Consider the following 27,624-nt stretch of genomic DNA (forward strand, 5'->3'; position numbering starts at 1 on the left):
ACAGCAAATATATGGGTTATGTTTTCTTTTTCTTTTTTTTTCTTTCTTATTTCTTTTTTTTTTTTTTTTTAAATATTTTATTGATTTTTTACAGAGAAGAAAGGAGAAGGATAGAGAGTTAGAAACATCAGTGAGAGAGATTGATCAGCTGCCTCCTGCACGCCCCCCACTGGGGATGTGCCCGCAACCAGGGTACATGCCCTTGACCGGAATCGAACCCGGGACCCTTGAGTCCGCAGGCCTACGCTCTATCCACTGAGCCAAACTGGTTTGGCAGGGTTATGTTTTCTTATCCATTCAGCCACTCACTGTCTTTCAATCAGAGCATTTAATCCATTTACATTTAAAGTTATTATTGATAGGTACTTGTTTGTAGCCATTTTTATTTTTTGTGCCTGTGTTTCTTCTCCCCCTCTGACCCCTTTTTTTCCTTCTTTTGACAACAGTTGCTTTAGAATTTTTTGCCTTGATGACTTGCTAGTGATAAACTCCCTTAGCCTTTCTTAGACTGTGAAGCTCCTGATTTCCCCTTCAATTTTGAATGATAGCCTTGCTAGATAGAGTATTCTTGGGTTCAGTCCCTTTCTTTGCATCACTTTATATACTTCCTTCCATTCCTTTATGGCCTAATGTGTTTCTGTTGAGAAATCATTTGATAGTCTAATGGGAGATCACTTGTAGGTAACTTTCTGTCTCTCTCTTGCAGCCTTTAAGATTCTCTCTTTGTCCTGAACATTTGCCATGGTAATTATGATGTGTCTCAGTATGGGTCTTTTTGGATTATCTTGTTTGGGACTCTCTGTGCTTGTGTGAATTTTTTCTTCTCCAAGTCAGGGAAGTTTTCTGACATTATTTCTTTGAATAGATTTTCTAGCCCTTGCTCTTATTCTTGTCATTCTAGCACCCCTATAATATGTATGTTGCTTCATTTCATGTTGTCCCAAAGCTCTCTCAGGCTCTCCTCCTGTCTTTTGATTTTTTTTCTCCAATTGCAGTTCAGATTGGGTGTGTTTTGCTTCCCAGTCTTCTAATTCACTAATTTGGTCCTCCGCTTCCTTAGTCTACTTTTGAAAGCTTCCATAGTGTTTTTTACTGTACCTATATCACTCTTTATTTCCTCTTGATTCTTGCATAGGTTGTTGATTTTCTCATCTGGCTGGTTTATGAATTGTATGACCCTTATGCTGAATTCTTTTTTCTGACATTTTTCATACCTCTGTTTCATTTATTTCCTTTTCTGGCAATTCCTGTTTTTCTTTTCTTTAAGGGTTATTATCCTGTCTCCCCATTTTTGCCTTCACCGAAGGATCTCGGTGTAGAGTCACACAGGGCCTGTGGCTGCAGTGGTAGGCTTGGTGGTGGGTGGCGTGGTTGCACCTCAGGCAGTGGCGGTGCTATTCCTTTCAGTTTTTCACGCTGTCACAGGCCATGGATGCTCCTTGGGCAGGTGCTGTGTAGGCTTGAGTCCTGGTATCTGTGGGCCTGCAGCCAAAGCAGCAGGTCCCTGGCTGGAGTGACTGTAGGGTCCTGGTGGTGTCTGAGAGCACTCTGGGTGGAGGTGAGGCTGTGCTCCCAGTCAAAACAGCTCTCCTATTCAAAATGGTGTGGCCTCTGCAACCAAGCTGGTCTCCTCAAGAGTGATTACAGTAATAGCAGACGCTGCCTGGCTAGGTGAGCCGAGTCCACCAACCCCTGAAAGTCCTGTGGGATCTAACTGTCACACACACATCCACACACACATACACACACACACACACACACACACACACAGACCACATCCACACACTCCCCTTTCTCTCCCTCACTCCTCACACTCTCTTCCTCACTGCCATCCTTCTGGCCACCATCTTCCAATATCTGTTATTTCTTCTTGATGTATCGTCCCCTTTATCTTTACAAAATGTCCAATTTTGTCTCATATTCCCTTTTTATCTTGAAATGTATTTTGTCAGATATAAGTATGGCTACACCTGCTTTTCCCTGGAAGCCATTTTATTGGAGTATCATTTTCCATCCTTTCACTTTGTTCTATGTTTGTCTTCATACCTGAGATGTGTCTCATGAAGGCAGGATATATAGCTGGGTTTTGTTTTTTATTCAGCCCACTACTCTGTGCCTTTTAATTGGTAATTTCAGTTCATTGAGAGTGATTACTGATATATGAGGATTTTAATTTTATTTTTGTTTTCTGGTATTGCTGTATCTCCATTGTTTCTTTTCCCTTGTGTTTCTTTTTTTTTTTTGTTTTAGTTTGACGATCTTCTATGATGTTTTCCTCCATTTCATTTTTTGTTGCTAGGTGTTTCAGTTCTAGATTTTTTGTGGTCATCAAGTTTACGCAAAAGAAAGTTTCATGTATACAATAGTGCTCTTTCCTCTGAGTCCATCTTATCTCTATTCACCAGTATAAGTTCTTTCAAATTTCACTCTAAGTGATAACACATTTGTTTCATGTACTGTTTTGTGTATTTAGGTACTATTAAACCTAGAAAACGAGCTGAGTCAGAGGCAAAAGTTATTCGTGGTGAAGGTTTTAAGACTGTTGCAGCAACACAATATGAATCAATAGCAGCAATGACCAACCTGGCTATAGTAAACTGTCAAATATATGGAAGAAATGCACTTAACCTTAAGGTATGCTAGATCTTTTTAATGGCATGTTTTGTTGTATTATGAATTATTTTGATAATACAATTCATAACTGAAGTTAGTTTGCATAGTATTAAAGGAATCTTTCTTATTGCAATAGAGACTTCCCCAGGAACACATTAAAATTGCATCTCTAAACCTATCTGTCCTAGTTTACCTTCATCCCAGTTTTTAAAATTGCTCATGCCCAAAGCAATTATAATGCTTTTTTTATTACTTAACATGATTAAAATAGTGGGATTCAGAATTACCATTAATTTATCAACAATTTTTGGCTTTTGTGCCAACTCTAACACTAGGCTAGCTTTTCACTGAATGTAAGCCCAGTATAATGAATAACTGTAATAATAGTTACCATTTATTAAGCACTCACTATGTGCAAAGCAAATGTTAGCTTTCAAACTTATAATACAGCAAAAACAACCACCTTATAATTTAGCAAAGTAGGTATTATAATCTTCATTTTACAGATGAGAGCACTGAAGTTCAATGAAAGTAACTTGCAGAAGGTCACAAAGCAAGGAAGTGGCAGAGCTTGTGTTTGAACCTAAAACTCTTTGACTTCAAAATCTATGATCTTTTATATTAAAATATGTTTTGAAATAAGTTCATTAAAATTGAAAAAATAGGAAAAGTTGCAGGAAGAGTTTCTTTGGGAAATTAGGACATTAAAAAATGTTTATGTGCCTGGTTGGTGTGGCTCAACTGACTTCTTTTGCTGCCATCCCTTCACCCATGTGTACTCTCTCCTTTCCTTGGGATCTGAGATGCTCTTCTATGTTGACACCCTCCTCATTATTTGGGTTCTGTCATCCTGTGCTGAAATTTAATGACTTGCAGAATTCCTCCCTGCCCTACTCAGGTTATGATGAATTATGTTGGAGTAATCCTTTCCTGCCCACATAAATGTCTTTTGTTTTGGCTAATTTTAATATTTTCTCTTTGTTGTTGAATTAAAGCAGTTTTACTATGATGGTGTAATTTGTTAAAAAACTTATCTTCCTATAGTTCATAGCACTTTTTAAATATATGGATTCATATTGCTCATCATTTCTGGCAAAATTTTGTTAGTATCTCTTCAAACATTGCCTCTGCCCCACTCTTTATGTTCTTTTCTTATTGGAATTTAGACACATGTATCTGAAACCTTTTCATCCTGTCCATACTCTCTTTCCTGTATTTTCCTTTTACTCTCTGTGCTTTATTCTGAGTATTTTTTTATTACTTAAATTATAGTTCAATTTTATTCTCTTTTCAGCCAAGTCCTTGATTTTTGTTATTTAATCATCTAAATTTTTCATTTAAATATTTTGTCATTTAAATTTTTATTTTATTATCTAATTTCTTTAGCCTATTAATCAGTTATTTTATTTTTTAAAGATTTTTAAAATTGATTTTTAGAAAGAGAGGAAGGGAGAGGGAGAGAGAGAGAGAGAGAGAGAGAGACAGAGAAACATCTATGGGAGAGCAAAACCTCAATGGGCTGCTCCCTGCATGCCCTCCACAGGGAATCAAGCCCACAACCCAACATGTGCCCCAACCAGGAATCAGACCAGCAACCCTTCACAGGAGATGCCCAACCAACTGAGCCACACTGGCCAGGGCACAGCTATATTTTAATACATTGGATATATCCAATATGTGGATTCTCTGTGGGTCTGTTTCTATCATCTATCATTAATCTTGATTTTTGTCCAATTATTGTCTTTTTGCATGTCTTTTTATTCTTGACTAGAGGCCCTGTGCACAAAATTCATGCATGGGGAGGGGGGTGTCACTCAGCCCAGCCTGCGCCCTCTCACAATCTGGGACCCCCCAGGTAGGGTCCCTAGGCCTGGCCAGCCATAAGGGTCTATTGGGGCTTTCCTTCCCCTGGCTGCCAGAAGCTGGTCCCACCCCCGCCACTGCCACTGCTTGTCATCTGTGTGGCACTGCACCTTCCCCCACCCCCACTGGTTGCCTCCCTCAGCGGGCGACAGGTGTGGGGTGCAATCTCTTGGCTGGTCTGGGCCTCTCTCTGTGAGGCACCGCCAGCCGGGTAGCCTGGTCCTCCCTCTTTGGGGTGATCCATTGCAGAATCATCCCCCCTCCCCATTGATCACTCCACAGAGGGTGGCCTGGGCCTCCCTCTGCAGGGTGATCATGGGGTGATGGAAGAGCCCCCTGACCAATCACATTGCACCTGCCTTGGCTGGCCTGGTGCCAGTGCATGTCATAGTGTGGTCATCCAGAAGATCATCCAGACCAGAGGTTGCAAACTTTTTGACTCGAGGGCCACAGTGGGTTCTTAAACTGGACCGGAGGGCTGTAACAAAAGCATGGATGGAGTGTTTGTGTGAACTAATATAAATTCAAAGTAAACATCATTACATAAAAGGGTACGGTCTTTTTTTTTTTTTTAGTTTTATTCATTTCAAACGGGCCGTAGTTTGCCCACGGCTGGTCCAGACAGTCGTTCTGTTGTTTGGTCATTCGGTTGATTTGCATATTACACTTTTATTATTATAGATTGCTTGGTAAATGTTGTTTAGAGGGAGTTTGAGGACCTAGATGATGTTCTCTTCTTCCAGATAATTTTTATTGTTGCTTCTGGCAGGCAGAGAAGTTAGGGAATATTCACTTTAATTTAGTCAGACGATAAACTGGTTTTATTCTGGGCTCTACACTTTGTAGAGGTTTTCTGTTAACCTCTTCTCTCAGGGCTGTAGCCTTTCAGCCATCTTATACTGTCTGTGGCCCCTCTTCCTTGGTATGTCCTGAATTCCATGTTTTGTATCCCTAGTCCAATTAGACTGGCTATAGTTCTATTCAGCTTCTTGATAACAGTTCTGGTTTAGGCAACTGACTTTTTGAGAAAAATAGTATTGAGTATTGTGTTTATCATTCTGAGATTTTCTTCTCTCTGGAGTTTTGGCTTATTAAGCTCTAGTTACCTTGGTAATTCCTTAAGTCTTTGTTGTACTATATTTTTTTGTTTTTGTTTTAGTAGAAGAATTGATTTAAAAAAAGGTCAGTAGTAGAAGTGAAAAATCATTTTATCTAGTTTTGAAGTGAATTCCTTTAATCAGAGTTGTCAAGCTTTTTCTGTAAAGGGCTAGATAGGAAAATTGGAGGCTTTGAGGGCTACATGGTTTCTGTCACAACTACTCAACTGTGTTGTGTTGTAAAAACGTATTCATATACAATAGCTAAACTTGTGAGCATGCTGTCTTCCAGTAAAAATTTGTCAAGAAAAACATGGCCAACTGTATTTTGCTACTCCCCTTTTCAATGGAAGAAGAATTCATCTTTTAAAAAGTTGATTGTATCTAGTCAAGAAAAAATTATTTCCACAGTTATTAATATTATTTTTTAAAATATTGGACTCCAGAGTAGGATCCTGAGCTCTGTACAGTGATAGAAAAGAATTAAAAGTCATAATTTTGGGGGCTTATTAAAGAAACAGATTTTATATAAACAAAAACTTATAACTTATACAAATTAAATGTACTGGTCAATATTATATAGACTAAGTGCATAAATGCTTAAAAGTTACTAGAGCAATTCAAAAAAATTGATAAAGCCTTCACATTATTATTTAGTTTTTTACATTCCTTCCATGACAACCACAGCATTGAAGTTCAAAAACAAATAAAGCTCTTTCAATCTCTCTATCTTTCACTTCTAGTCTTATTACCTTCCCTGTAACCCCTGATTTGGGCAAAAATGAATGGGATTTGAATCTGAAGATGCCCACTCAGTAGTCAGCATGACAGGATGAGGTTCCTGCCTCCTGGCTGAGCCAGTTCCGTCACAAGCCCCCACTCTATTAATAAATCACCATGATATGCACTACTTCTTTCACATCCTTTATATTAAATTGCACACAAAAAATGAATGGATCTATCATTTAAACCTATAATCTTGACGATTACCAATAAAGCCAAACTTTAATCTTCAGAGGATTTGAAGTTGAAGGTTAAAGTGCTTTTTTTTTGGTCTTCTGTTCTCAGGATATAAACCCTGACTTCCACCTCAGCCTCCTCATTTTCAAACCACCATTTGAGTCCCCCTAATGTACCAGGCTGCTTCTCACTCCATCTGTACATCTTCTTTCTTCTAGGAAGTTTGCCCTTGTAGAAAAAGTAAAATCTTGGTCATAAAAGTCAGTTCTAGTATAACAGCTCTTCAATAATTATTTCCAACTCCTTAGTAACCACTATATTTTACCATTTTTAAAGCGTACATTGAGAAAGCCTTTGCGTTATTATTTAGTTCTTCACATCCCTTCCACAATAACCACAGCAAACAGATTTTATGATGGAATAGTGAAAGAGAGAGCTAGGGTACCTGTGGTAGGCAGGCCTAATGTTATATCCACAGTCCTAGACATTCACTCATTCAGCCAATATTTATTAAGAACCCACTATGTACCAGGGTAAACTATGTATCTCACTATGTGTTAATGTGCAAAACAAACAAAACTGCCTATTTCATGGAGCTTATACTTTAGTGGGGTGAAATTATACACTACACATAGTTATACATACCCTGTCCTGTGGTGAGAAGAGCTATGAAAAAATAAAGCAAGTGGATGATCAGGGAGAGGTTGCTATTTATGATGGGTTGGTCAGAAAAGGCCTCTTTGTTCAAATGACTTAAGAGTATACAGCTGACTATAAGCAGGCTGCTGACTGAGGTGAGAAAATAATTATTGGGTATAGATAAGGGGCAAACTATCCATGCAGATGGAATATAAAGGCACTAGTTATGTGCACACACTAAGTTGAATGATTCAAAACTGTAAGAGACACATTTCTGCTACATAATTTATTGTACCACAATTTCTGCCAAGAAGAGAAAAATGTTTAATACCAGAAAGAAATAACACTTACTTTTATCAACTACCAAAATGTAGACATTTATAAATATTAATATTTTATTAAAATGTCAGTCTTGAAACCAGTACTGTCAATTACAAGATTTTTTAGTCATGAACCTTTCATTCTTACATAGTATTTGCCATAGCCTAATGCATTGGCAACAATACCCCATTCACTGCAAGCTTAGGTTTGATCCTCATTAGAGTTCCTTGGTGCATTCAGTTGGTCACTAGAGATTCTATGATCCTTAAGAAACAAATTTAATGCTTCAACTTTCCTGAAACATTAATTATACTGGGGGCACCAGTCATGTTTTAGTCAGTTCAGGTTGTTATGATAACATACCATAGATTGAGTGTCTTAAACAACATTTATTGATTACAGTTATCATGGTGAGAAAGTTTAATATTGAGGTCAGCTGATTTTGTTCCTAGTGACAGCCCTCTTGTTCACACCTGTCTTCTTGCTGTATCATCATATGGCAGGGAGGAGGGAGAGGTGGAGGTAGGAAGGGAGAGAGAGGGGCACTCTGGTCCCCTCCTTTTATTTTTTATAAGGGCTCCACCCTTCATCGGGTCTCCACCATTAAGACCTCATCTAACTCTATTTCCCAAAGGCCTCACCTCTACAAAACATCACAATTGGAATTAGTGTTTCAACATATGAATTTGGGGGGACAAAAAGATTTAGTCCATAACAAGGGATAAGTTTTCCTTTCAGAAATTTGTATATTTAAGCAATAAATTTTATATAGGTATCAGATTAATACAAAGAGAAATAGAAGTGTTGGTGGAAATGTGGGCTCTCAGTTCTTGACTTTATGCAGGAAAGATTTCACAGTATGAGTCCAGGTGATTTTGAGAGTACATTTATTAAAGCTGGAGATAGTGAAACAAAGCAAGGACTTAAGATAGAAGAGGCAAGATCATAGCCACAGAAGTGAGCCTAGGCGGAGCTGCCTTGGCTCTTTGGAAACATGAGGAAGAGTTGAGCCTAGGTGTAGCTGCCTTGGCCCTTTTGAAAGAAAACACAGAAGCAGAAGAAATGAGCCAGCTGGGCTATGTGGATTCAGAAAACAAGTTACAGAGGCAAAAGAAGGGCCACTGACAACAGGTTCAGGGGGTTAGCCCAGGATGAGCTGCCCCATTAGTTGCATTTCTCCTGGGAACCTTTAGAGCTTACAGGAGAAAAAAGCAGAGATATAAGCCTGAGGAAAGAAGTGGGGAAAGGCCATGGGCATACTCCAGTGAGAGAGAGAGAGAGAGAGAGAACTGGATCCTTTGCCTTAAGAGGTTTTATCTGTTTTCCAAAGACAAGAATTTTAGGGGAAGTCTCAAGGGAGAATCTTTTTTTTTTTTAAATATATTTTATTGACTTTTTACAGAGAGGAAGGGAGAGAGATAGAGAGTTAGAAACATCAATGAGAGAGAAACATCGATCAGCTGCCTCCTGCACATCTCCCACTGGGGATGTGCCCGCAACCCAGGTACATGCCCTTGACCGGAATCGAACCTGGGACCTTTCAGTCCACAAGCCGATGCTCTATCCACTGAGCCAAACCGGTTTCGGCTCAAGGGAGAATCTTAATAGAATATTCATCAGCTTTCCAGGTGTGTCTTTAAAAGGTCATGGTCTCTACTGTTTGGTCAGCACTATGGTAGGGAGTCATTAGTCATTGATTTCATGATTTACATTTAAGTCTTTTATTTATTTTGAGTTTATTCTTGTGTCTGGTGTGAGTTAATGGTCTAATTTCTTTTTTTGCATGTACCTGTCCAATTTTTCCAGCAGCATTTATTGAAGAGACTGTCTTTACTCCATTGTATGCTCTTGCCTCCTTTGTCAAATATTAGTTGAGCATAATGGCTTTGGTTGACTTCTGGGGGTCTCTGTTCTGTTCCATTGATCTATATATATGCCTATTCTTGTGACAGTACCAGGCTGTTTTGATTATAACGGCTTTATAGTATAACTTGATAGACAGTATTGTGATTCCTCCAACTTTGTTCTTCCTCAGGATTGTTGCAGATATTTGGGGTCTTTTTTGGTTCCGTGTACATTTTTGGAGTCTTTCTTCTAGATCTGTGAAATATGCTGATGGTATTTTAATAGATATTGCATTGAATCTATAGATAGCTTTATGTAGAATGGACATTTTAATGATGTTAGTTCTGCCAATCCATGAACATGGTATACTCTTCCATTTGTTTCTATCTTCCTCTATCTCTTTTTTCAGTGTCCTGTAGTTTTCTGAGTACAAGTCTTTTACTTCCTTGGTTAAGTTTATTCCTAAGTATCTTATTTTTTTGTTGCAGTGGTAAATTTTTTTTTAAGTTTCTCTTTCTGAGAATTCAATATTAATGTATAAAAATGCTATAGGCAGCAAAATATGACATCTCTCATAGCTGATACATCTCCTGGGGCAAGAAAAACAAAGAAGAAAATAAACAAATGGGACTACATCAAAATAGAAAAGTTTCTGCCAAGCAAAAGAAACCATCAACAAAATGAAAAGGGAGCCCATCTTATGGGAGAACATATTTGCCAATGGTACATCTGATAAGGGGTTAATAGTCAAAGTACATAAGGAACTTATGCAACTTAACAGAAGGAAGACAAAAAAATCCAATTACAAAGTGGGCAAAGGACCTAAATAGACAATTCTCCAAAGTAGGCATACAGAAGGCCAAAAGACAGGAAAAATGCTAAAAGTCACGAATCATCAGAAAGGTGCAAATTAAAACTACAATGAGGTATCACCTGACCCCTGTCAGAATGGCTACCATCAACAAATCAACAAATGACAAGTGATGGTGAGGATGTGTAGAAAAGGAAACCCTAGTGCACTGCTGGTGGGAATGCAGACTGGTGCAGCCACTGTGGAGAACAGTATGGAGTTTCCTCAAAAAATTAAATATGGAACTGCCATTTGACCAGTGATCCCACTTCTGGGAATATATCCTAAGAATCCCAAATCACTAATCAGAAAGAGTGTATGTATCCCTATGTTCATAGCAGCACAATTTACAATAGCTAAGATCTGGAAACAGCCCAAGTGCCCATCAGTAGACAAGTGGATAAAAAACCTGGTACATTTATACCATGGAATACCATGCAACAGTAAAAAAAAAAAAAAGGATCTCTTACCTTTGAAACAGCATGGAGAGACCTGGAGAATGTTATGCAAAGCATAATAAGCCAGTCAGAAAAAGACAAGTTGATATGTGGAATCTATAAAACAAAATAAACTGTTGGACAACATAGATCCAAAGACATAGAAACATGGAAGAGACTGTCAAATCTCAGAGGGAAGGCAGAGGTGTGTGGGTGGTTTGGAAGTGATTAACCAAAGAACTTATATGCATATATGTATAACCCATTGACACAGACAATAGTGTGGTGAAAGCCTGAAGAGGGGTCGGATACAGGCTAGAAGGGGTAAATGGGAGGATGGGGGTGGGAGGGAGGAGATACATGTAATACTTTAAACAATAAAGATAAATTTAAAAAATAAAATATATTTCAATATGTAGTGAACACTCAAAATGTTTGCTCATTATTAAATGATGTCCTGTCACACACATGTCCCTATAATTACTGAATACATAAATAGTTACTAGTATTTCTATCTGATTTCTAACTCTTACATATTTAAGAAATTATTATCATGACAGACTAAAATGAATGAGTGGGAAATGAGTATAGGCTTGTTAGTGTATTGTGTCAACCACTGTAATTCAGAATATGTGATTTTTAAAAATCTTGTATAAAATATTTTATGTATTGTTAATAATTAACCTCTTATCTCTGTTCACTTTTTTTAGGGCTTTTTTATCCCGAATTGTCCAGATTTAACACCTTTGGCTTACCAATTGATATATCTTAACCTATCATTTAATGATATCTCTTCATTTCCCACAGAAGTAAGTCCATTTTTATTATTGTATAAACTTTAATAAATTTATTATGAATAATAATTATTATAATAAATAGACACATGATTTACTTGAGTTACTATGAAGTAAATATATTTTGGATTGCATCCCACAGGGCTTATTTTCAGAAGTACGAGAAGTACAGTACATCTTTCTTAGGAAGTCACATGACATAATTCACAAAGACTATTATTATAGTCAGGCTCTTAAATATGTTCTCATAATTATACAATCTATGTAAAATAATTTATCTATTCTTCTCACTCTGAATAAAACCTAAAATGAACCTATTCATGTATTAATCAGAAGCTTTAAAAACACAGTTTAGTGACCAGGTAATATGATACTATAACAAGTTTTAGTTATTATGGGTCAAAATAGGATACTCTGCATAGTAAAACATATGTAGAACTAGAGGCCTGCTGCACAAAAATGTGTGCACTTGGGGGGGGGGGGGGGCGTCCCTCAGCCCAGCCTGTGCCCTTTCGCAGTCTGGGACCCCTCAGGGGATAACCACCTGCTGGCTTAGGCCCACTCCACGGGGGATTGGGCCTAAGCTGACAGTCAGACATCCCTCTGGTAGTCCAGGAGCCCTTGGGGGATGTTCACTTGCCAGCAGGGAGCAGGTCTAAGCTGGTCGGACATCCTTAGCACTACTGAGGAGGCAGGAGGGGCTCCCACCACCACCGCTGTACTGGCAGCTGGCAGCCTGGCTTGTGGCTGAGCAGAGCTCCCCCTGTGGGAGCGCACTGACCACCAGGAGGCAGCTCCTGCATTGAGCGTCTGCCCCCTGGTGGTCAGTGTGTGTCATAGTGACCAGTCATTCCCAGTCATTCTGCTGTTAGGGTCAATTTGCATATTACCTTTTTATTATATAGGATTTAGGCCTGGTGCATGGGTGGGGGCCTGCTAGTTTGCCCTGAAGGGTTTCTCGGATCAGGGTGGGGGTCCCGCTGGGGTGCCTGGCCAGCCTGGGAGAGGGGCTGATGGCTTTTTGCAGGCTGGCCATGGCCCCCAGCCACCTAAGCTCCCAGTGGAGGCTGGCTGAAATCAGGTATCTGGGATTTATTTAGCTTCTATAATTGAAACTTTGTTGCCTTGAGCGGAGGCCACAGCTGGCCAGGGAAGGTGGGAAGCTTGGCTTCCTCCATCACCAGGGCAACTAAGCCTCCTGCTTTCTCCAGCTCCGTGGCTGCCAGCCGCCATCTTGGTTAGGTTAATTTGCATATAGTCGCTCTGATTGGCTGGTGGGCCTGGCTTGGGGCATAGCAGAGGTGTAGTCAATTTGCATGTTTCTCTTTTATTAAATTAGATAATCACATATGGGAATGAGCTAATGCATTGTCACTTATTTTATTTTACTATTTTTTTAGGTTTTGACATTTTAAAACTTTTATTATTGAGAGTATTACAATATCTCTTTCCCCATTGCTCACCTGCACCCAGTTCCCACCCTGCCCCAGGCCTTCACCACGCTATTGTCTGTGTCCATAGGTAATGCATAACCTATATAATAAAGAGGTAATATGCAAATTGACCGTCACACCCTCACACAAGATTGCCACCTCCATGTGGTCACAAGATGGCCGTGCCTATGTCATCAAGAGATGGCTGCCCCATGTCATCACAAGATGGGCACCCCCATGTGGTCACAAGATGACCACTCCCATGTGATCATAAGATGGCCACACCCATGTCATCACAATATGGCCACCCTCATGTCATCACAAGATGGCCATCACAAGATGGCCAGTAGGGAAGGGCAGTTGTGGGAAATCAGGCCAGCACAGTAGGGCAGTTAGGGGTCACCAGGCCAGCAGGGGAGGAAAGTTGGGGGCAACCAGGCCAGCTAGGGAGGGCAGTTGGGGGGGACCAGGCTGGCAGGGGAGGGCAGTTAGGGGCAACCGGTCTGGCAGGGAAGGACAGTTAGGGGGACCAGGCCAGCAGGGGAGGGCAGTTGGGGGTGACTGGGCTGGCAGGGGAAGGCAGTTGGGGGCAATCAGGCTGGCAGGGGAGCAGTTAGGCATGGATCAGGCTGGCAGGGGAGTGATTAGGGGGTGATCAGGCTGGCAGGCAGGTGAGCGGTTGGGAGCCAGCAATCCCAGACCGTGAGAGGGATGTCCGACTGCCAGTTTAGGCCCGATCTCGGTGGGGTCGGGCCTAAACCGGCAGTCGGACATTTCCTGAGGGGTCCCAGGTTGGAGAGGGTGCAGACTGGGCTGAGGGACACCCCCCTCCAAATGCACGACTTTCATGCACTAGGCCTCTAGTATGCATATAAGTTCTGCTGTTAATCTCTTCCTGCTACCCCTCCCCACTTCCCTCTGAGATTCATTGGTCTGTTTCATGTTTTCATGTCTCTGGTTCTATTTTATTCATCAGTGTATTTTGTTCATTAGATTTTTTGTTCATTTATTTTACTTTTTAAATTTAATTGTTGATAGATATGCATTTATTGCCATTTTATTATTCATATTTTTTACCTTTTATTTCGTCGTCTTCTTCTTCTTCTTCTTCTTCTTCTTCTTCTTCTTCTCCTCCTCCTTCAAAAACACCCTTCAACATTTCATGTAATACTGGCTTGGTTGTGATGAACTCCTTTAGCTTTTCCTTATCTGGGAAGCTCTTTATCTGACTTTCAATTCTAAATGATAACCTTGCTGGATAGGGTAAACTTGGTTATAGGTCCTTGCTTTTCATCACTGAATATTTCTTGCAAAGCTTCTGTTGAGAAATCAGCTGGCAGTTGTATTGGCACTCCCTTGTAGGTAACTAACTGCTTTTCTCTTGCTGCTTTTAAGATTATCTCTTTGTTTTGAACTTTTGGCATTTTAATTATGATTTGTCTTGGTGTGGGCCTCTTTGGGTTCATGTTGTTTGGGATTCTGTGCTTCCTGGACTTGTATGTCTAGTTCTTTCACCAGGTAAGGGAAGTTTTCTGTCATTTTTTCAAATAGTTATTTGATATCTTGCTTCCTCTCTTCTCCATCCGGTATCCCCATGATGCAAATGCTGGTACACTTGAAGTTGTCCCAGAGGCTCCTTACACCATCTTCATATTTTTGGATTATTTTTTCTTTTTGCTGTTCTTATTGGGTATTTTTTTGCTTACTTATATTCCAAATCTTGATTCTCAACTCTACTATTGATCCCCTGTAAATTATTCCTTATTTCAGTTAGTGTATCCTTCATTTCTGACTTGTCTTTTTTTATGTTGATGTTCTCTGTAAGTTCCCTAAAGTTCTCATTAGGTTCCTTGAGCATATTTATAACATTGTTTTGAACTCAGTATCTAGTAGTTTTTTTGCTTCCATTTCATTTAGTTCTTTTTCTGGAGATATTTCCTGTTCTTTCATTCGTGACATATTTCTTTGTATCTGCATTTTGGCTGTGTTTGTTTTTATGTATTATGTAGATCTACTATGTCTCCTGGAGTTAGTAGAGTGGCCTTGTGTAGTAGGTGTCCTGTGGGGCCCAGTGGCTCCACCTCCCCAGTCACCTGAGCTGGGCACTCCATGTGTGCCCCTGTGAGAGTTATGTACACTGTCCGATTATACTTGAGCCTTGATGTATGTTGGCATCACTGGGAGGAGTTGACCTCCAAGCCAATTGGATGTGAGGACCACCTGTGATTATAGTAGGAGAGCTGCTGTGCAGGAGCCAACCCTATGGAGCAGGACTTGCTTCATTAGGACTTTGGTGCTCACTGAGTCTGCCACTTGCTTGTGTCACTCGTGGAGGTGGTAGGATTGTAATCCTGTATGGTTGAAGCTGACTACCAGGTGTACTGGCTCTGGGACCTCCCAGGAGATGCAAAGTCAGCCTCTACCTGTGCCCTGTCTGAGGCCACCCAGCATGAGCTACAAAGCAATCTGCAGATGGCTGCTGCTTGTGTTGAGCTTGGAGGTGCCAGGGAGAGGCCAAGCTATGAACTAGGGTGGGCTGCCCTAGTGTCAGGCCTGGAGCCCCTTATCGAGAGGTACGAGGCACACTGATGCCAGGTGCTGCTTGTTTGAGAGATTTTAGGAAATTAAAATGAGAGAAGAGAGGCCAGTTGTTTGGAAAAGCCACTGGAAATGGCTTGGATGAATCTGAAAGTAAGGAGGGGTGGGGGTCTCAGGAAATCACTGAATAAGTCAAAAACAAGTCAAAAAGTATGAGCCAGATTGATGGAGATTCAGATATGGCACAGCTTGTCAGCTCTGTGGCAGGGAGGGTTCAGCAAAGGAACAATTGCCTCTGCCAGAGCTTCTGTCTGGGAGAAAGCTGTCCCTCCAGCTCTTTCCGATTTCAGACAATTTAGTTCCTCTGTGAGTAGCCAGGATTTCTTTCAATCTGCTGCCCTAGTGCTGGAGCTCAGAGGGAGTGAGTCCATGCATGGGCCCTTTAACAGGAACTGCCTGGGACTCCAGCAGTCTCTGTGTCACTCATCCACAATCCCTGCTGGTTTTTATAGTCAGAAGTTGTGGAGACTTCTTTTCATGGCTCTGGGACCCTGGGTTGGGGGCCTCGTGTGGGGCAGAGACCCCTCACTCCTCAGGGAAACCTCCACAGCCAAAATATCCCTCCTGATTTTAAACCACCACACATAAATGTGGGACCAGCCAGTTCTGTGATTCCCCCCATGCACCTCTGCTCCTCCTACTGGTCTTTATGTACTTCTTTAATTCCGTAGCTGTAGTACTTCCATTCAGCTAGATTTCAGGTGGTTCCGAATTATTGCGGGGGGCTGGGGTCTCTTCTGTGTGTCCTACATGGAGAGAGAGGTGTAAACTGGTTCGTATAAGTTAGAAGGCACTTTTGGGATTAAAGAAAAATGAATTGGACAGACACAAAATTAGATTAAAAGCTTGGGCTGGGTGTGGTGTCTGCCCTCTCATGGAGGGACAGACAGAGAGAGCACGCCAGCACTGGAAGCAGTTTATTATATACTCAAATTACAGGAAGTTACATCACATCTGGGTGGGCCTTGAATTCCTGGCAACATCATGAGATCCATCCCCTTAACACTGGGCGGGAAAGTCAGACTGAGTGGTGTCCAATCTCTTGACTGGGTCCACCCTCAGGGCATGGCTTTGCCTTCACTCTGAGTTTCAGCTGATAAAATTGAACCGAGTGTTTACTAACAGCCCTCAGCACCTCCCCCTTTTCTATATTTAAGCAACTAAAATTAAAAGTAAAACTTAGCATCAAGATCAAGGCTTTGACTAAATAAAACTAACAACAAATCAATATCAATGCAAACACAACAATAATAGAGAAATCAAACTACAGCTATGTTAATATTTTTAGCTACTGAGTGAAGAGTCTCTTTTGCTGCTGGTGTATATGTACTCAAAGTCCTTAGAGTTGACTGTGCAATGTCTTATAGAAGACTGGCAGCTAACCAATGTCAGCATGGCCAGAAACATGGTTGAGGTAGTAAATTTTGCTTTCTGCTGGCTTTAGTCGTTAACTTCTTCTTCCGCATCGCTGTCAACAGGGCAACTCTCAGTCCCTCGAACAGTGGGGCAAGCAGCTTCTCTGGGTCCATCATGGCAATGCACGTAATGCTCTGGCATCCAGATTGGCTGTGCTGTTCCTTCTGGAAAGATACAAAATACAGCCTCTTCCCCACATTATTTTTTTTTTTTTTAATATATTTTATTGATTTTTTCACAGAGAGGAAGGGAGAGAGATAGAGAGTTAGAAACATCGATGAGAGAGAAACACCGACCAGCTGCCTCCTGCACACCTCCCACTGGGGATGTGCCCGCAACCCAGGTACATGCCCTTGACCGGAATCGAACCTGGGACCCCCCAGTCCGCAGGCCGACGCTCTATCCACTGAGCCAAACCGGTTTCGGCTCTTCCCCACATTATTATTGAATCTGATAAAACTGTTGTCTGGTATTTGTCTTCTTCAGCGAGGCTAACTTGGCTGAGGCTATTGTACAGGAGGCCTGTTGCCTTTCAGCTGCTGTACAACCCTCCGCATCACGATTCAAAAAATTTAAAATATAAAGCAAAAATTTTTAAAATAAAAATCATGACTGAGTTTGCATTTGAGGTGACACATAACATCTGTCTCCCCCTTTTTGTTTTAATAATTGCATTTTAATAGTACAATTAGCTTACTTCATAATAGCTTGAGAATCATAAGTGATACTAGTTTTATGATAAATTTAATATTGCTGACAAAAATACTGAAAACAGAATTAGCGTACGTGAATCTATTGTCTGTTTTTAGCGTTAAGGGAGGTCCTAGTACCGTAAAGGCAATAATTAATTTTGTGCTAGGCACTCTTCCCTGTTACTTTTCCTTAATAAATCTTGATAAGTGAAAGCTGCTTGAAGGTTTTGAGTTATTTTAAGACTCTTCAATCCACATCTGCAGACTAGAAGTAAACATAAGAAAACAACAATGAGGCAAACAATAGTGGTTATGCTGAGAGGTAAATGCAAGGATATCCAGTGGAAGGGGTTAAATTCTTTTAAGTCCTCTTTAAATTGTTGCCAGGCATTCAAGGAATTGGTTTGTAAGTTTTCCTTGGACAACTGTACAATATGCTGTTGTAATTCTAAAATATCAAGGGTTGTGTTACCTTGACCCCAAGCACCAAGAAGATGATTTTTTTTATTGATTCCCAAGGGGGCAGGGTACTATTATATGGAACAGGGGTAACACAAATCTGGGAAAAATTATAATGACACTGCAGAGATATTCTTTGCTGTAGGCCATGGATTTTATCACCCATCCACAGGACTGTAGACTTTAATGCTGACAATTCAATTTCAAACTGGTTGTCAATTCTTTTCTGTATAGACAAGGTCTTAGTTACATTTTCTTTGACCTGTTGTATGAAATGAGAGGTCTGAACAGTCTGTACCATAGATGAAACAGCAATGCCCACAGAAGTAAGTAACGTTACGAGGGCAAAGATTCCTGCAATTAACATTCCAAGAAATCTTTTTTGTCTTTTTAAGATTTTTACTAGATCATGCAACAGCTGGTAGGTTTGATGAGATTCCCAAGGCTCAGTTAGGTTAGTGGGAACCCAAGCAAAAGCTGGTTGTTTTAAAATAATGAGGGAGTTCTTTTGAAAAGTAGAATTAATACAATGGGATAAAGTGCAACCTGTGCATGACACCTCATACAGATGGCTTGTAACATTAAGATGCATCTGAATGGGGCCTGACAGGAGCACAAACGGATCAAACATACAGGCAGTAGCAAATACTGTCTTATTGAGAGTTTCTCGTAAAGCAGAAATGGAATTATTTGAGCTATAATTAAAACTATACCATTTAATAGGTGCAAGTGCAGCAGCCAATTTCCACTGCATACTTTGTAGGGGCCAATTGTCATGTTGCAATTGAGGCCAACAAATTCTCCTCCATGCCATGAGATGGAGTGATTTTCTTCAACATAGAGATAGGATGCATTCCCTTTCCATTTTAGGGTGTGATTGTTACTATACAGAGACCCATAAGGGCTCCAGTCTTTAAAGAAAAATGGTTATTAAGTTTGCTGGTGGTAGGATAATTACTATAACAGTCTTGCCAATTAACTTCTTCCTCAGTGGGATACCATTCATAAGACCTTTTACATAATGGCTTAGTGAGGGGGTGTCTTAGCACACTTACATTTTCTGCACCTTTCCCCAGAGCAAGTAGAGATAATAAATGTATTTGAGCTTTTTCTTCCCCATCCTTAGGGGTCCAGGCTGGCCAAAAACCTCTCTTTAATTTTACACACAAGGGAGCAGTGGTTTGATTTATAGTCATACAAAAGGGAAGCTGGGTGGCAACACTTGTGTAATTATACCTTGCCCATATGCTTCCTTGCCCCACCTGTGGTCCTCCTGGATGACCAAGATTTTTAGTATCATTGGTGATTATATTAGGTGGAGGATCAACCCACGTAAGGGGTCTTACCCATGGTGGGTCAGGAACATACTCCAAAATACCTCCCCATTTGCCCCTGGTAGCATTACTGTACAGCTGATTACTGCTAACAATGCAAGAAGGATGTTCTCAGGTGTTCCTGGGCTCCAGGTCACTTCTGGGCTCTTTGTTGTCCACTTTGTCCTCTTCCCACTTCTTATCTTCAGTGGGCTGCTTGGGATCATTGCTATCTGTGGGTCGGGTGGTTGATTACCTATAGCTGTAAGGCGTGGCTCCAGGTGCAGACTCCTCTTTAAATTGGCCAGTTCCTCTCTCAGATGCATGTTGAAGTTAATATTTCTTGCAGGAATCCACATGAGCTTTGAGAAATTTTCTGGAAATATATAAACATACCCTTGACCAAATGTTAAGAGGGAATTTCTATAAATTAGACTTGAGATCCTTTCATTTAACCAGACCATTTTCCTTTTAGCCCATTTTAATACCAGTGAAAACAGGTGTCCTGCCATAGGCATTACAAGTGAAAATCAATTATAAAGTAACAATTTTAAAATAATTTAGGCTTAATGTAATATTCTTGCAGGAAATCATTCTATTATTCCCCTATATTGTATTAAAAAAATATAAAGAGGCTTTTGAAAAATTTTTTAATGCAGTCTTGATAACTTTAGATTTAATTTTTTGTATAAAGATATGACTGCTTTGGATTCATATTTTGTTAAGCAATTTTTGAACCATCAATAAAAATTTTAATTAATACTTCAGGAACAGTTTCCTGTATAGTACCATTAAATTTTCTTGAATATTCATTCATTTCAATTAGCCAATTTAAATTAATTTGAAATAAAGCTTATTATTTTAATTTTACTTGTCCTAAGTTAAGGACAGTAAATAACCTTAATTGGAATACTGCTATTAGTTCCTTTAAGCACTTTTACATAAGCTATTTAACTTTTGTTTAGGGAGGGAAAATATAAATCATTAACTTTTATTGTCCTCAGTTAAAGGAAGGCAGGGTTTTCTAGATGACTTCAAATCCCTTGGCATTTATATTTTTTTAGATAGTTGTACATGTGAGTCAAGAAATTAGAAAAATGACTTTGTGGGTCTGTGCATACACTTAATAATAACTTTTTATGACATTCAAGGCATATATATTTAAATAAAACTTTGTTATTAATTAATTAATTTCTCCTTTTATTTATTTATTTGTCAGAATTTCCTCATACAATCCCAAGTATATTGTATTGGTCTAATTTAGTTATTTCTTTTTTTGGGAGAAGGAATAAATCCTTTTGTACAAAATCTGTCCTTCAGTTATATTCTTGAAGTATTACATTTGGAAAAACCGTCAAATATATATCCAATTCAAAAATTATTAAAAACTTAAACCAGTTTTAACATTAAAGGATTTGGTCTTGACCATACAATTAATTACTTTTAATCTGGTCATTGAATTTTTGCCGGAAGCCGGTCCATCCTTGCTGCTTGACACAGTCGCTGCAGGGAAGAAACATCTACACAGCATATGTTTCAAGGGACCTGGCATATATGGCACACTGTTCTTAATATGTTTGCTCCCCTTTTGGCACTATGTGTTTTAATCAAGGTCACCTCTCCAAGAAAGGTTGTTTCCCCAGGTAGGGATTTTTCCCTGAAGTTAGGGAGGGAATAAAACCCCTTAACTACGTGCCAGGTGGGTAAGTTAATCACTTTAACTACGAACAATCACGCTTAAGCTACATAATCTTTACTCCCTGGAATGAAGATAAGAAACGCCCTAACCTTTGGAATAGAAATTGATAGGATTAAAATCAACTGGTATAAATACAGATGTAACAAGACAATAAAACAACCTGGCTGGAGATCCTGGATAGAACCAGGCAAGAGAACCCAACCATGATGATCAATTGAATGCTGCCTGCCTGTCCTTCCTTCTTCTCTGACTCCATCCACACCTTTGGGAACCCCTGGACCTGCTGGGGCTCGACCCCAACAAATTTTCATATGTCAGAAAAAAAAAAACTGCTGGGGAAAGCAGGCCTACTGCTCGTCCATTTACTCACTGTACAGCTGTGGTCACCTTCAGAGAATTAAGACAGATAATATTAGTTTATGTAAATCACATTAAATAACTTTCCTTTAATATTCATGGTGACTACTATTAATAATTAGATTTAATGTCTGAATAATATTCTTCACTTTACCCTGTACCTTTAAAGAATGATACTATTTACAAGCTTTTTAAGAATTTGAACTTCTATTGTCGGCTTCTATAAAAGTTGACTGATTAAAACATTGGTCTGTCATATAACTGAAATTATGAGACCTGGATTATATTATAAAGCTAATTTATTAAGCAATAAGAATAAGCATCTTCACAGAAAAAATATAGTAAGTAAATTCTCTGGGCAAGCATGTTTCTGTCCCATCCGCGTTTCCATCATAAAACTCTGCTTTAACTCCGCCCCTGAAATTCCATTCTGCCTCAGTAAGCAGACATTCCTTTTGCGATTGGCTAATTCAGAGGGAGGGGCGGGCCTTTGCTATTTCAAAATGGTGGCCCCCAGAGGAGTCAGCGGCCCCAGGCCACGCTGCATGGCAGGAAAATAAAAAAAAGTCTTAATTTGTCTAAAAAAGATAACTTGCTTATCATTACACTTGGTTAAATTACAGAATTAATCCTCCTTTCTAACTAGATTTAGCTTGAAAACTCACTAGAATTACATAACTCTTTAAATCGTAACTTTAATCCTAAACACCTTTTTTACGGCGAGACAAAAATTCAGACATAATAATGACAGTACATTTTAAACGAACAAAATCTTATACTGCAGATATTTTACAAGTGAAATTCAGACCAATGCCTGCATCCTTGAGAAACTGCCTGTAGCCTTGGGACCTCAAGCCAGCGATTTAATATGCAAATTCTCCTCCATTGTCTTCCAGCCACTAGCCAGGATGGCGCGGCCCAGGTGGGATTTCAAAAAGGCATCTTTGTTTCTCTTTGGGAAAAAAAACTGTTGAAATTCAGGCCATGAGCGCCAGCGGCTTGGGGCGGGGGACCCAACTCCCCCAACCCCGCCAGGCCTCCTGGGCAGCTGGAGGCTCAAAAACGCGGAGAAATACCAGGTGCGGTTTTTGAGTCAGGCACTGGGGAAGGCGGGGCAATGGCGCGCTCGCTTTCTCCCGAGAAAAACCCCAGCAATTAGCCTATTTACCGTTTCCAATTGAAACCAACGGCATGCTTCTAAAAGACCAGATTAAGCCCTAACCGGTTTGGCTCAGTGGATAGAGCATCCGCCTGCGGACTCAAGGGTCCCAGGTTCGATTCTGGTCAAGGGCATGTACTTTGGTTGCGGGCACATCCCCAGTGTGGAGTGTGCAGGAGGCAGCTGATCGATGTTTCTCTCTCATCGATGTTTCTAACTCGCTATCCCTCTTCCTTCCTCTCTATAAAAAAATCAATAAAATATATTTTTTAAAAATAAAAGACCAGAATAAGCCAAAAATAAAGCGATAATACACAGACAGCACACAGAACTCAAGAGGACACGCTGTAGCTTTTTTAAAGCCCAAATAGAGTGGAGAGACTCCTTCTGAGTCTCTTGATCTCCCCAGTTTTATACACCCAGTTAATAACATTTTGTAGCAATCCGCTCCCTACCTTGTTCCTATCTGTGGCGGCTGCGATCTCTGGAGCGATCCCTTTAAAATGCCTCACCTCCAACTTGCCCCATGATGGGAACCAGATATATCGGGGGGCTGGGGTCTCTTCTCCGCGTCCCGCAAGGAGAGAGAGACATGAACCGGTGCGTATAAGTTAGGAGGCGCTTTTGGGATTAAAGAAAAATGAATTGGCCCTAACCAGTTTGGCTCGGTGGATAGAGCATCGACCTGTGGACTGAAGGTTCCCAGGTTCGATTCCGGTCAAGCACATGTACCTTGATTGCGGGCACATCCCCAGTAGGGGGGTGTGCAGGAGGCAGCTGATCAATGTTTCTCTCTCATCGATGTTTCTAACTCTCTATCCCTCTCCCTTCCTCTCTGTAAGAAATCAATAAAAATATATTTTTAAAAAAAGAAAGAAAAATGAATTGGACAGACACAAAATTAGATTAAAAGCTTGGGCTGGGTGTGGTGTCTGCCCTCTCATGGAGGGACAGACAGAGAGAGCGCACCAGCATCGGAAGCAGTTTATTATATACTCGAATTACAGGAAGTTACATTACATCTGGGTGGGCCTTGAATTCCTGGTGATATCATGAGATCCATCCCCTTAACACTGGATCCATCCCCTTAACACGGAAAGTCAGACTGAGTGGTGTCCAATCTCTTGACTGGGTCCACCCTCAGGGCACAGCTTTGCCTTGACTCTGAGTTTCAGCCAACAAAATTGAACCAAGTGTTTACTACTGCCCTCAGCACTGAATGATGGTTGTTCTGTATTTTAGTTGTTAATTTTGATGTGGTTGTGGGAGGAGGCAAGTATCGCATTTACTTACACTGCCATCTTTTCTAAAAGCCTCATTGTTATTTTAAATAAATGGGTCATTACAAGTAATTATGACAGATTATGCTCGCTGTGTCTTTATACAATTCTTTATTGGTCATTGGGTGATTGGTTGTTTTGTGAATTAACTTCCAGAATATTGACTTTTAGTGAATTGATTTTTTAGCAAATTGACTTCTTTTCTATTTAAAATACTATATAGAATTAAAAATGTATTTTCCATAATTTCTCTGTAATAATGTATTTTTACTTTCTCTACAAGTTTTTTTTTTCTTTTCTAATATATAACAACTCTTTTATAAATTTGACTAGGACAAATTGACAAGAATTTCCAAGTAATATAGGGGTCTTTTTTCTTCAGGTTAATTTTAACTTTTTTTCTAAATAGTTGTAGATGAGGCCTTGTATCTGCCAAGCATGCTCTATCCACAAAAAGAAGAATGAATAAATAAGCGCTCTTCAAATGTAAAATTTAAAGTGCCCACTTTTTAAAGGGATAGAAATCAATAGAACTTGCCATTAACATACAGATCTGTGTTATATAGCTACTAGAGGCCCAGTGCACAAAATTCGTGCACTGGGGAGTGGGGCAAATACTAGCCAAAGAGGCATTCAGCAGTCCAGGACCCCTCACTCCTTACCACTCACCTGCAGTGGAGGCGGGAGAGGCTCCCACCACCGCCGCTGCACTCTCTAGCCCTGAGCCCGGCTTCTGGCTGAGTGGTGCTCCCCCTGTGGGAGTTCACTAACCACAATGGGGCAGCTCCTGTGTTGAGTGTCTGCCCCCTGGTGGTCAGTGCGCATCATAGTGACCTGTCATTCCACCGTTTGGTCAATTTGCATATTAGGGCTTTATTATATAGGATAGATAAAATATTCCAACCAGGATGGTAATATCCAGGCTTAGAAGGGCTGTACTAAGGGTAGGCTAATGATAACTAGTTATCAGCATAGTGTAAATGCAATCAATAGAAGACCAGAGGCTGGCATAAATGTGGTGATTAAAATTGTTACAAGTTTCATGGAAAATTCAAGATGGTAGACTTAAGTAGAAGACAGAGTCTATTAAAATAGTTTTAGACACACAAAAAAGGTAGAAGCAGAAAAGGTAAACAAGAACGTTAATATAACAAACTGTATAGATATATTCTTCATCTCCTTTTCAAATCTCAGATGATTTAAAACACATAAACATTAATAATTAATTATAATAATGTATTGTTGATCTTCGATGAGGAACAAGAAGGCTCACTGTGTGCTCAATATTGCTTGAATAATCTATTGCAAGGAGAATATTTTAACCCTGTGGAATTATCTTCTATTGAACATCAGCTAGATGGAGAAGAGAGAAGAATGGCAGAAGAAGGCATTACTAGTGAATACTATAGCACATTTTTATAGCAGCCTTCTGGAAAAAAGGATGATAGTGGTTTTTCTCTATTGAAGTTATAAGCAATGCCTTGACAGTTTGGGTTTTACAACTAATCCTGTTTAACAGTCCAGCATATCAAAGGCTCAAGATCAATCTCATAAAGGAAAGGTCATTTGTATGCAATTATAGAAAACATTGGTTTACAGTTAAAAAAATTAGAAAAACAGTGGTTCAACTTTAATTCTCTCTTGACAGGACTAGAATTAATATCAGATACATGCCGTGCACTTTTCTTGGCTCAATTACAACAGGAGATTATTCTATATTTGTTGTTAAGGGTGATCTTCTAGATTGTGAAGCTGAACAACTGCAAATGTTAGGGTCCAACAGATGCATTGACCAAAACTTATTGGAGAAGAAAGAGTTAGTACAACTAAAAGAACAGAATCTAGAAAACAGATCTGGGATGAGTCTTAGAAGCAAATGATGAGTTAGGAATGTTAAAGATGAGGGAGATTTGCAGTGAGCTTTGGTACTAAGTCACCAACAAATTGATATGGAAGATGAAGAAGCAGATCTCTGCAGGGCTATTCAGCTCAGTATGTAAGGCAGTTGCAAAAATATATCTCAAGATATTCCACAGACATCAAGTCAGAAGACATCTTACTTCAAAAGAGCTATGGAAGAGAAGAGAAGGCTACTTTGAAAAGCAGCAGCAACAACAGCATTAGGAGCCACCAAGACAGCTTCCACACCAGCCATAAGTTTGGAAGCACTTGGCAGTGATCTTGGTGATGATATGAGTGAGGAAGACATGCTTCAGGTAGCTGTGACCAGGTCTTTAGAAACTGTTAGAAATAATTTCATAACAGAAGAAAAATTAATACATTTTACAAAATCTCTAAAATATTTATACTTTCCAACATTATCTTGTGTGATTAAAGCAAAGAGTTCATTTTGATAATATGTAAAAGAACAATGTTCAACAGAGGAAATAAGACTTTTAAGAGGTTTGCAAATTAAAAGGTGAGAACATGGCAAAATGCATCAGTTGTAGGAATAAATAATGACCCTTCAAATACTAGCCAAAGAGGCATTCAGCAATTACATTAATTTAAAATAATTTACTAAATGTTCTTTTTACATTTTTAGTGTTCAATATATAACATGTCTAAAATTGGGGCATTTTTCTTGAATCTTTTTGCAGACCAGCTAATAAGCTCTTGCCCCAGAACTTTCCCATACATTTGGTTTTCTTTTCCTCCCTTCTGTGTAGGTAATTTGGCTCACCTTTCATCACTTGATAGTTGCTTCTATGTCTCCTTTTAGGACAGTGTTTCTTCTCTATGTTGTGGATAGTAATGGTTCCAGAAGGATAAGTATTCTCCCTCCACCTATGTATTATGCACTTGGGTGTCTTCTCATGTTATTGTTTTTTATCACAATTTATCTGCTATCTTGTTATTATTTTTTTAAACTCTATTAAAAGATGGTAATCTTTCTTGAGATTTGCTTTTTAAGCCCTCCAAGATGAGATCATCATTTCATAATTCTGGTGCATTCCTAAATTCTAAAATCATCTCTGCATAAGTATTTAAAAAAATTAGCATTTTTAAAAATAATAATGTATTGTTAGGTCTATAACATATATGAATGTAGTACATATAGGTCTGTAACATATATGGATGTAGTACGTATAACAACTACAGTGCAAAAAGGAAGGAACAGTCAATAGAGCTATTTAAGAACATTTCCTTATCTCACTGGAATTAAGTTAATATAAATCTGAAGTATATTCTCATAAGTTAAGATATATATTACAACCCCTAAAACAATGGCTAAGAGAATAACTCAAAAGAATATGGTGAAAAGTTATTAAAGGAATTAAAATATTGTACTAGCAAATACTCATTTGATGCAAATGAAGGCAGTAAAAAAAGAACAAATGGAAAATTACATATAGAAAACTGTCTGTACTATATGTAAAATGGTGATTTAAATCCAGCATGCCAATAATAACATTAAATGTAAATACACCAAGCAATCCAAAGATACACTTAAGAGCAAAAGATACAAAGAGGTCAAAGGCAAAAATATGAAAAAATATAACATGCAAACAGCAACCATAAGAAAGCTGGAGTGACTGTACTAATATCAGATAAAATAAATTTTAAAACAAAATAAGTTACTAGAGATTAAAAAGGGGATTTTGTCAATCTATCAGGATAATATAATTATATATACATATATACACACATATACATACATACATACATACCTGTGTACATGGCCATAGAATACAAAAACTGAAAGAATTGAATGAAAAAATTAGAATTTCAACAATAATACTTACAAATTTCAATGCCCCACTTTCAAAAATGCATAGAACACTAAGCAGAAGATTAA

The 27,624-nt window shown here is 39.4% G+C and overlaps 1 protein-coding gene and 1 pseudogene across 1 annotated transcript in view; both read left to right on the forward strand.

The window, feature by feature from the left end:
- Positions 1-27,624, forward strand: part of LRRC63 (leucine rich repeat containing 63) — a 116,570-nt gene that overhangs the window by 16,236 nt on the left and 72,710 nt on the right. The window contains exons 4-5 of the mRNA XM_070408734.1: positions 2,474-2,634; positions 11,336-11,434. Of these exons, the coding sequence (XP_070264835.1) occupies positions 2,474-2,634; positions 11,336-11,434 (260 nt within the window). The remainder of the gene's footprint in view (positions 1-2,473; positions 2,635-11,335; positions 11,435-27,624) is intronic.
- Positions 15,208-26,179, forward strand: LOC139005072 (ataxin-3-like; annotated as a pseudogene).

Source organism: Myotis yumanensis, unplaced genomic scaffold, assembly GCF_028538775.1.
Source record: "Myotis yumanensis isolate MYYU_CA2020_CCGP unplaced genomic scaffold, mMyoYum1.0.hap1 SCAF_3, whole genome shotgun sequence".
Classification (NCBI taxonomy): domain Eukaryota; kingdom Metazoa; phylum Chordata; class Mammalia; order Chiroptera; family Vespertilionidae; genus Myotis; species Myotis yumanensis.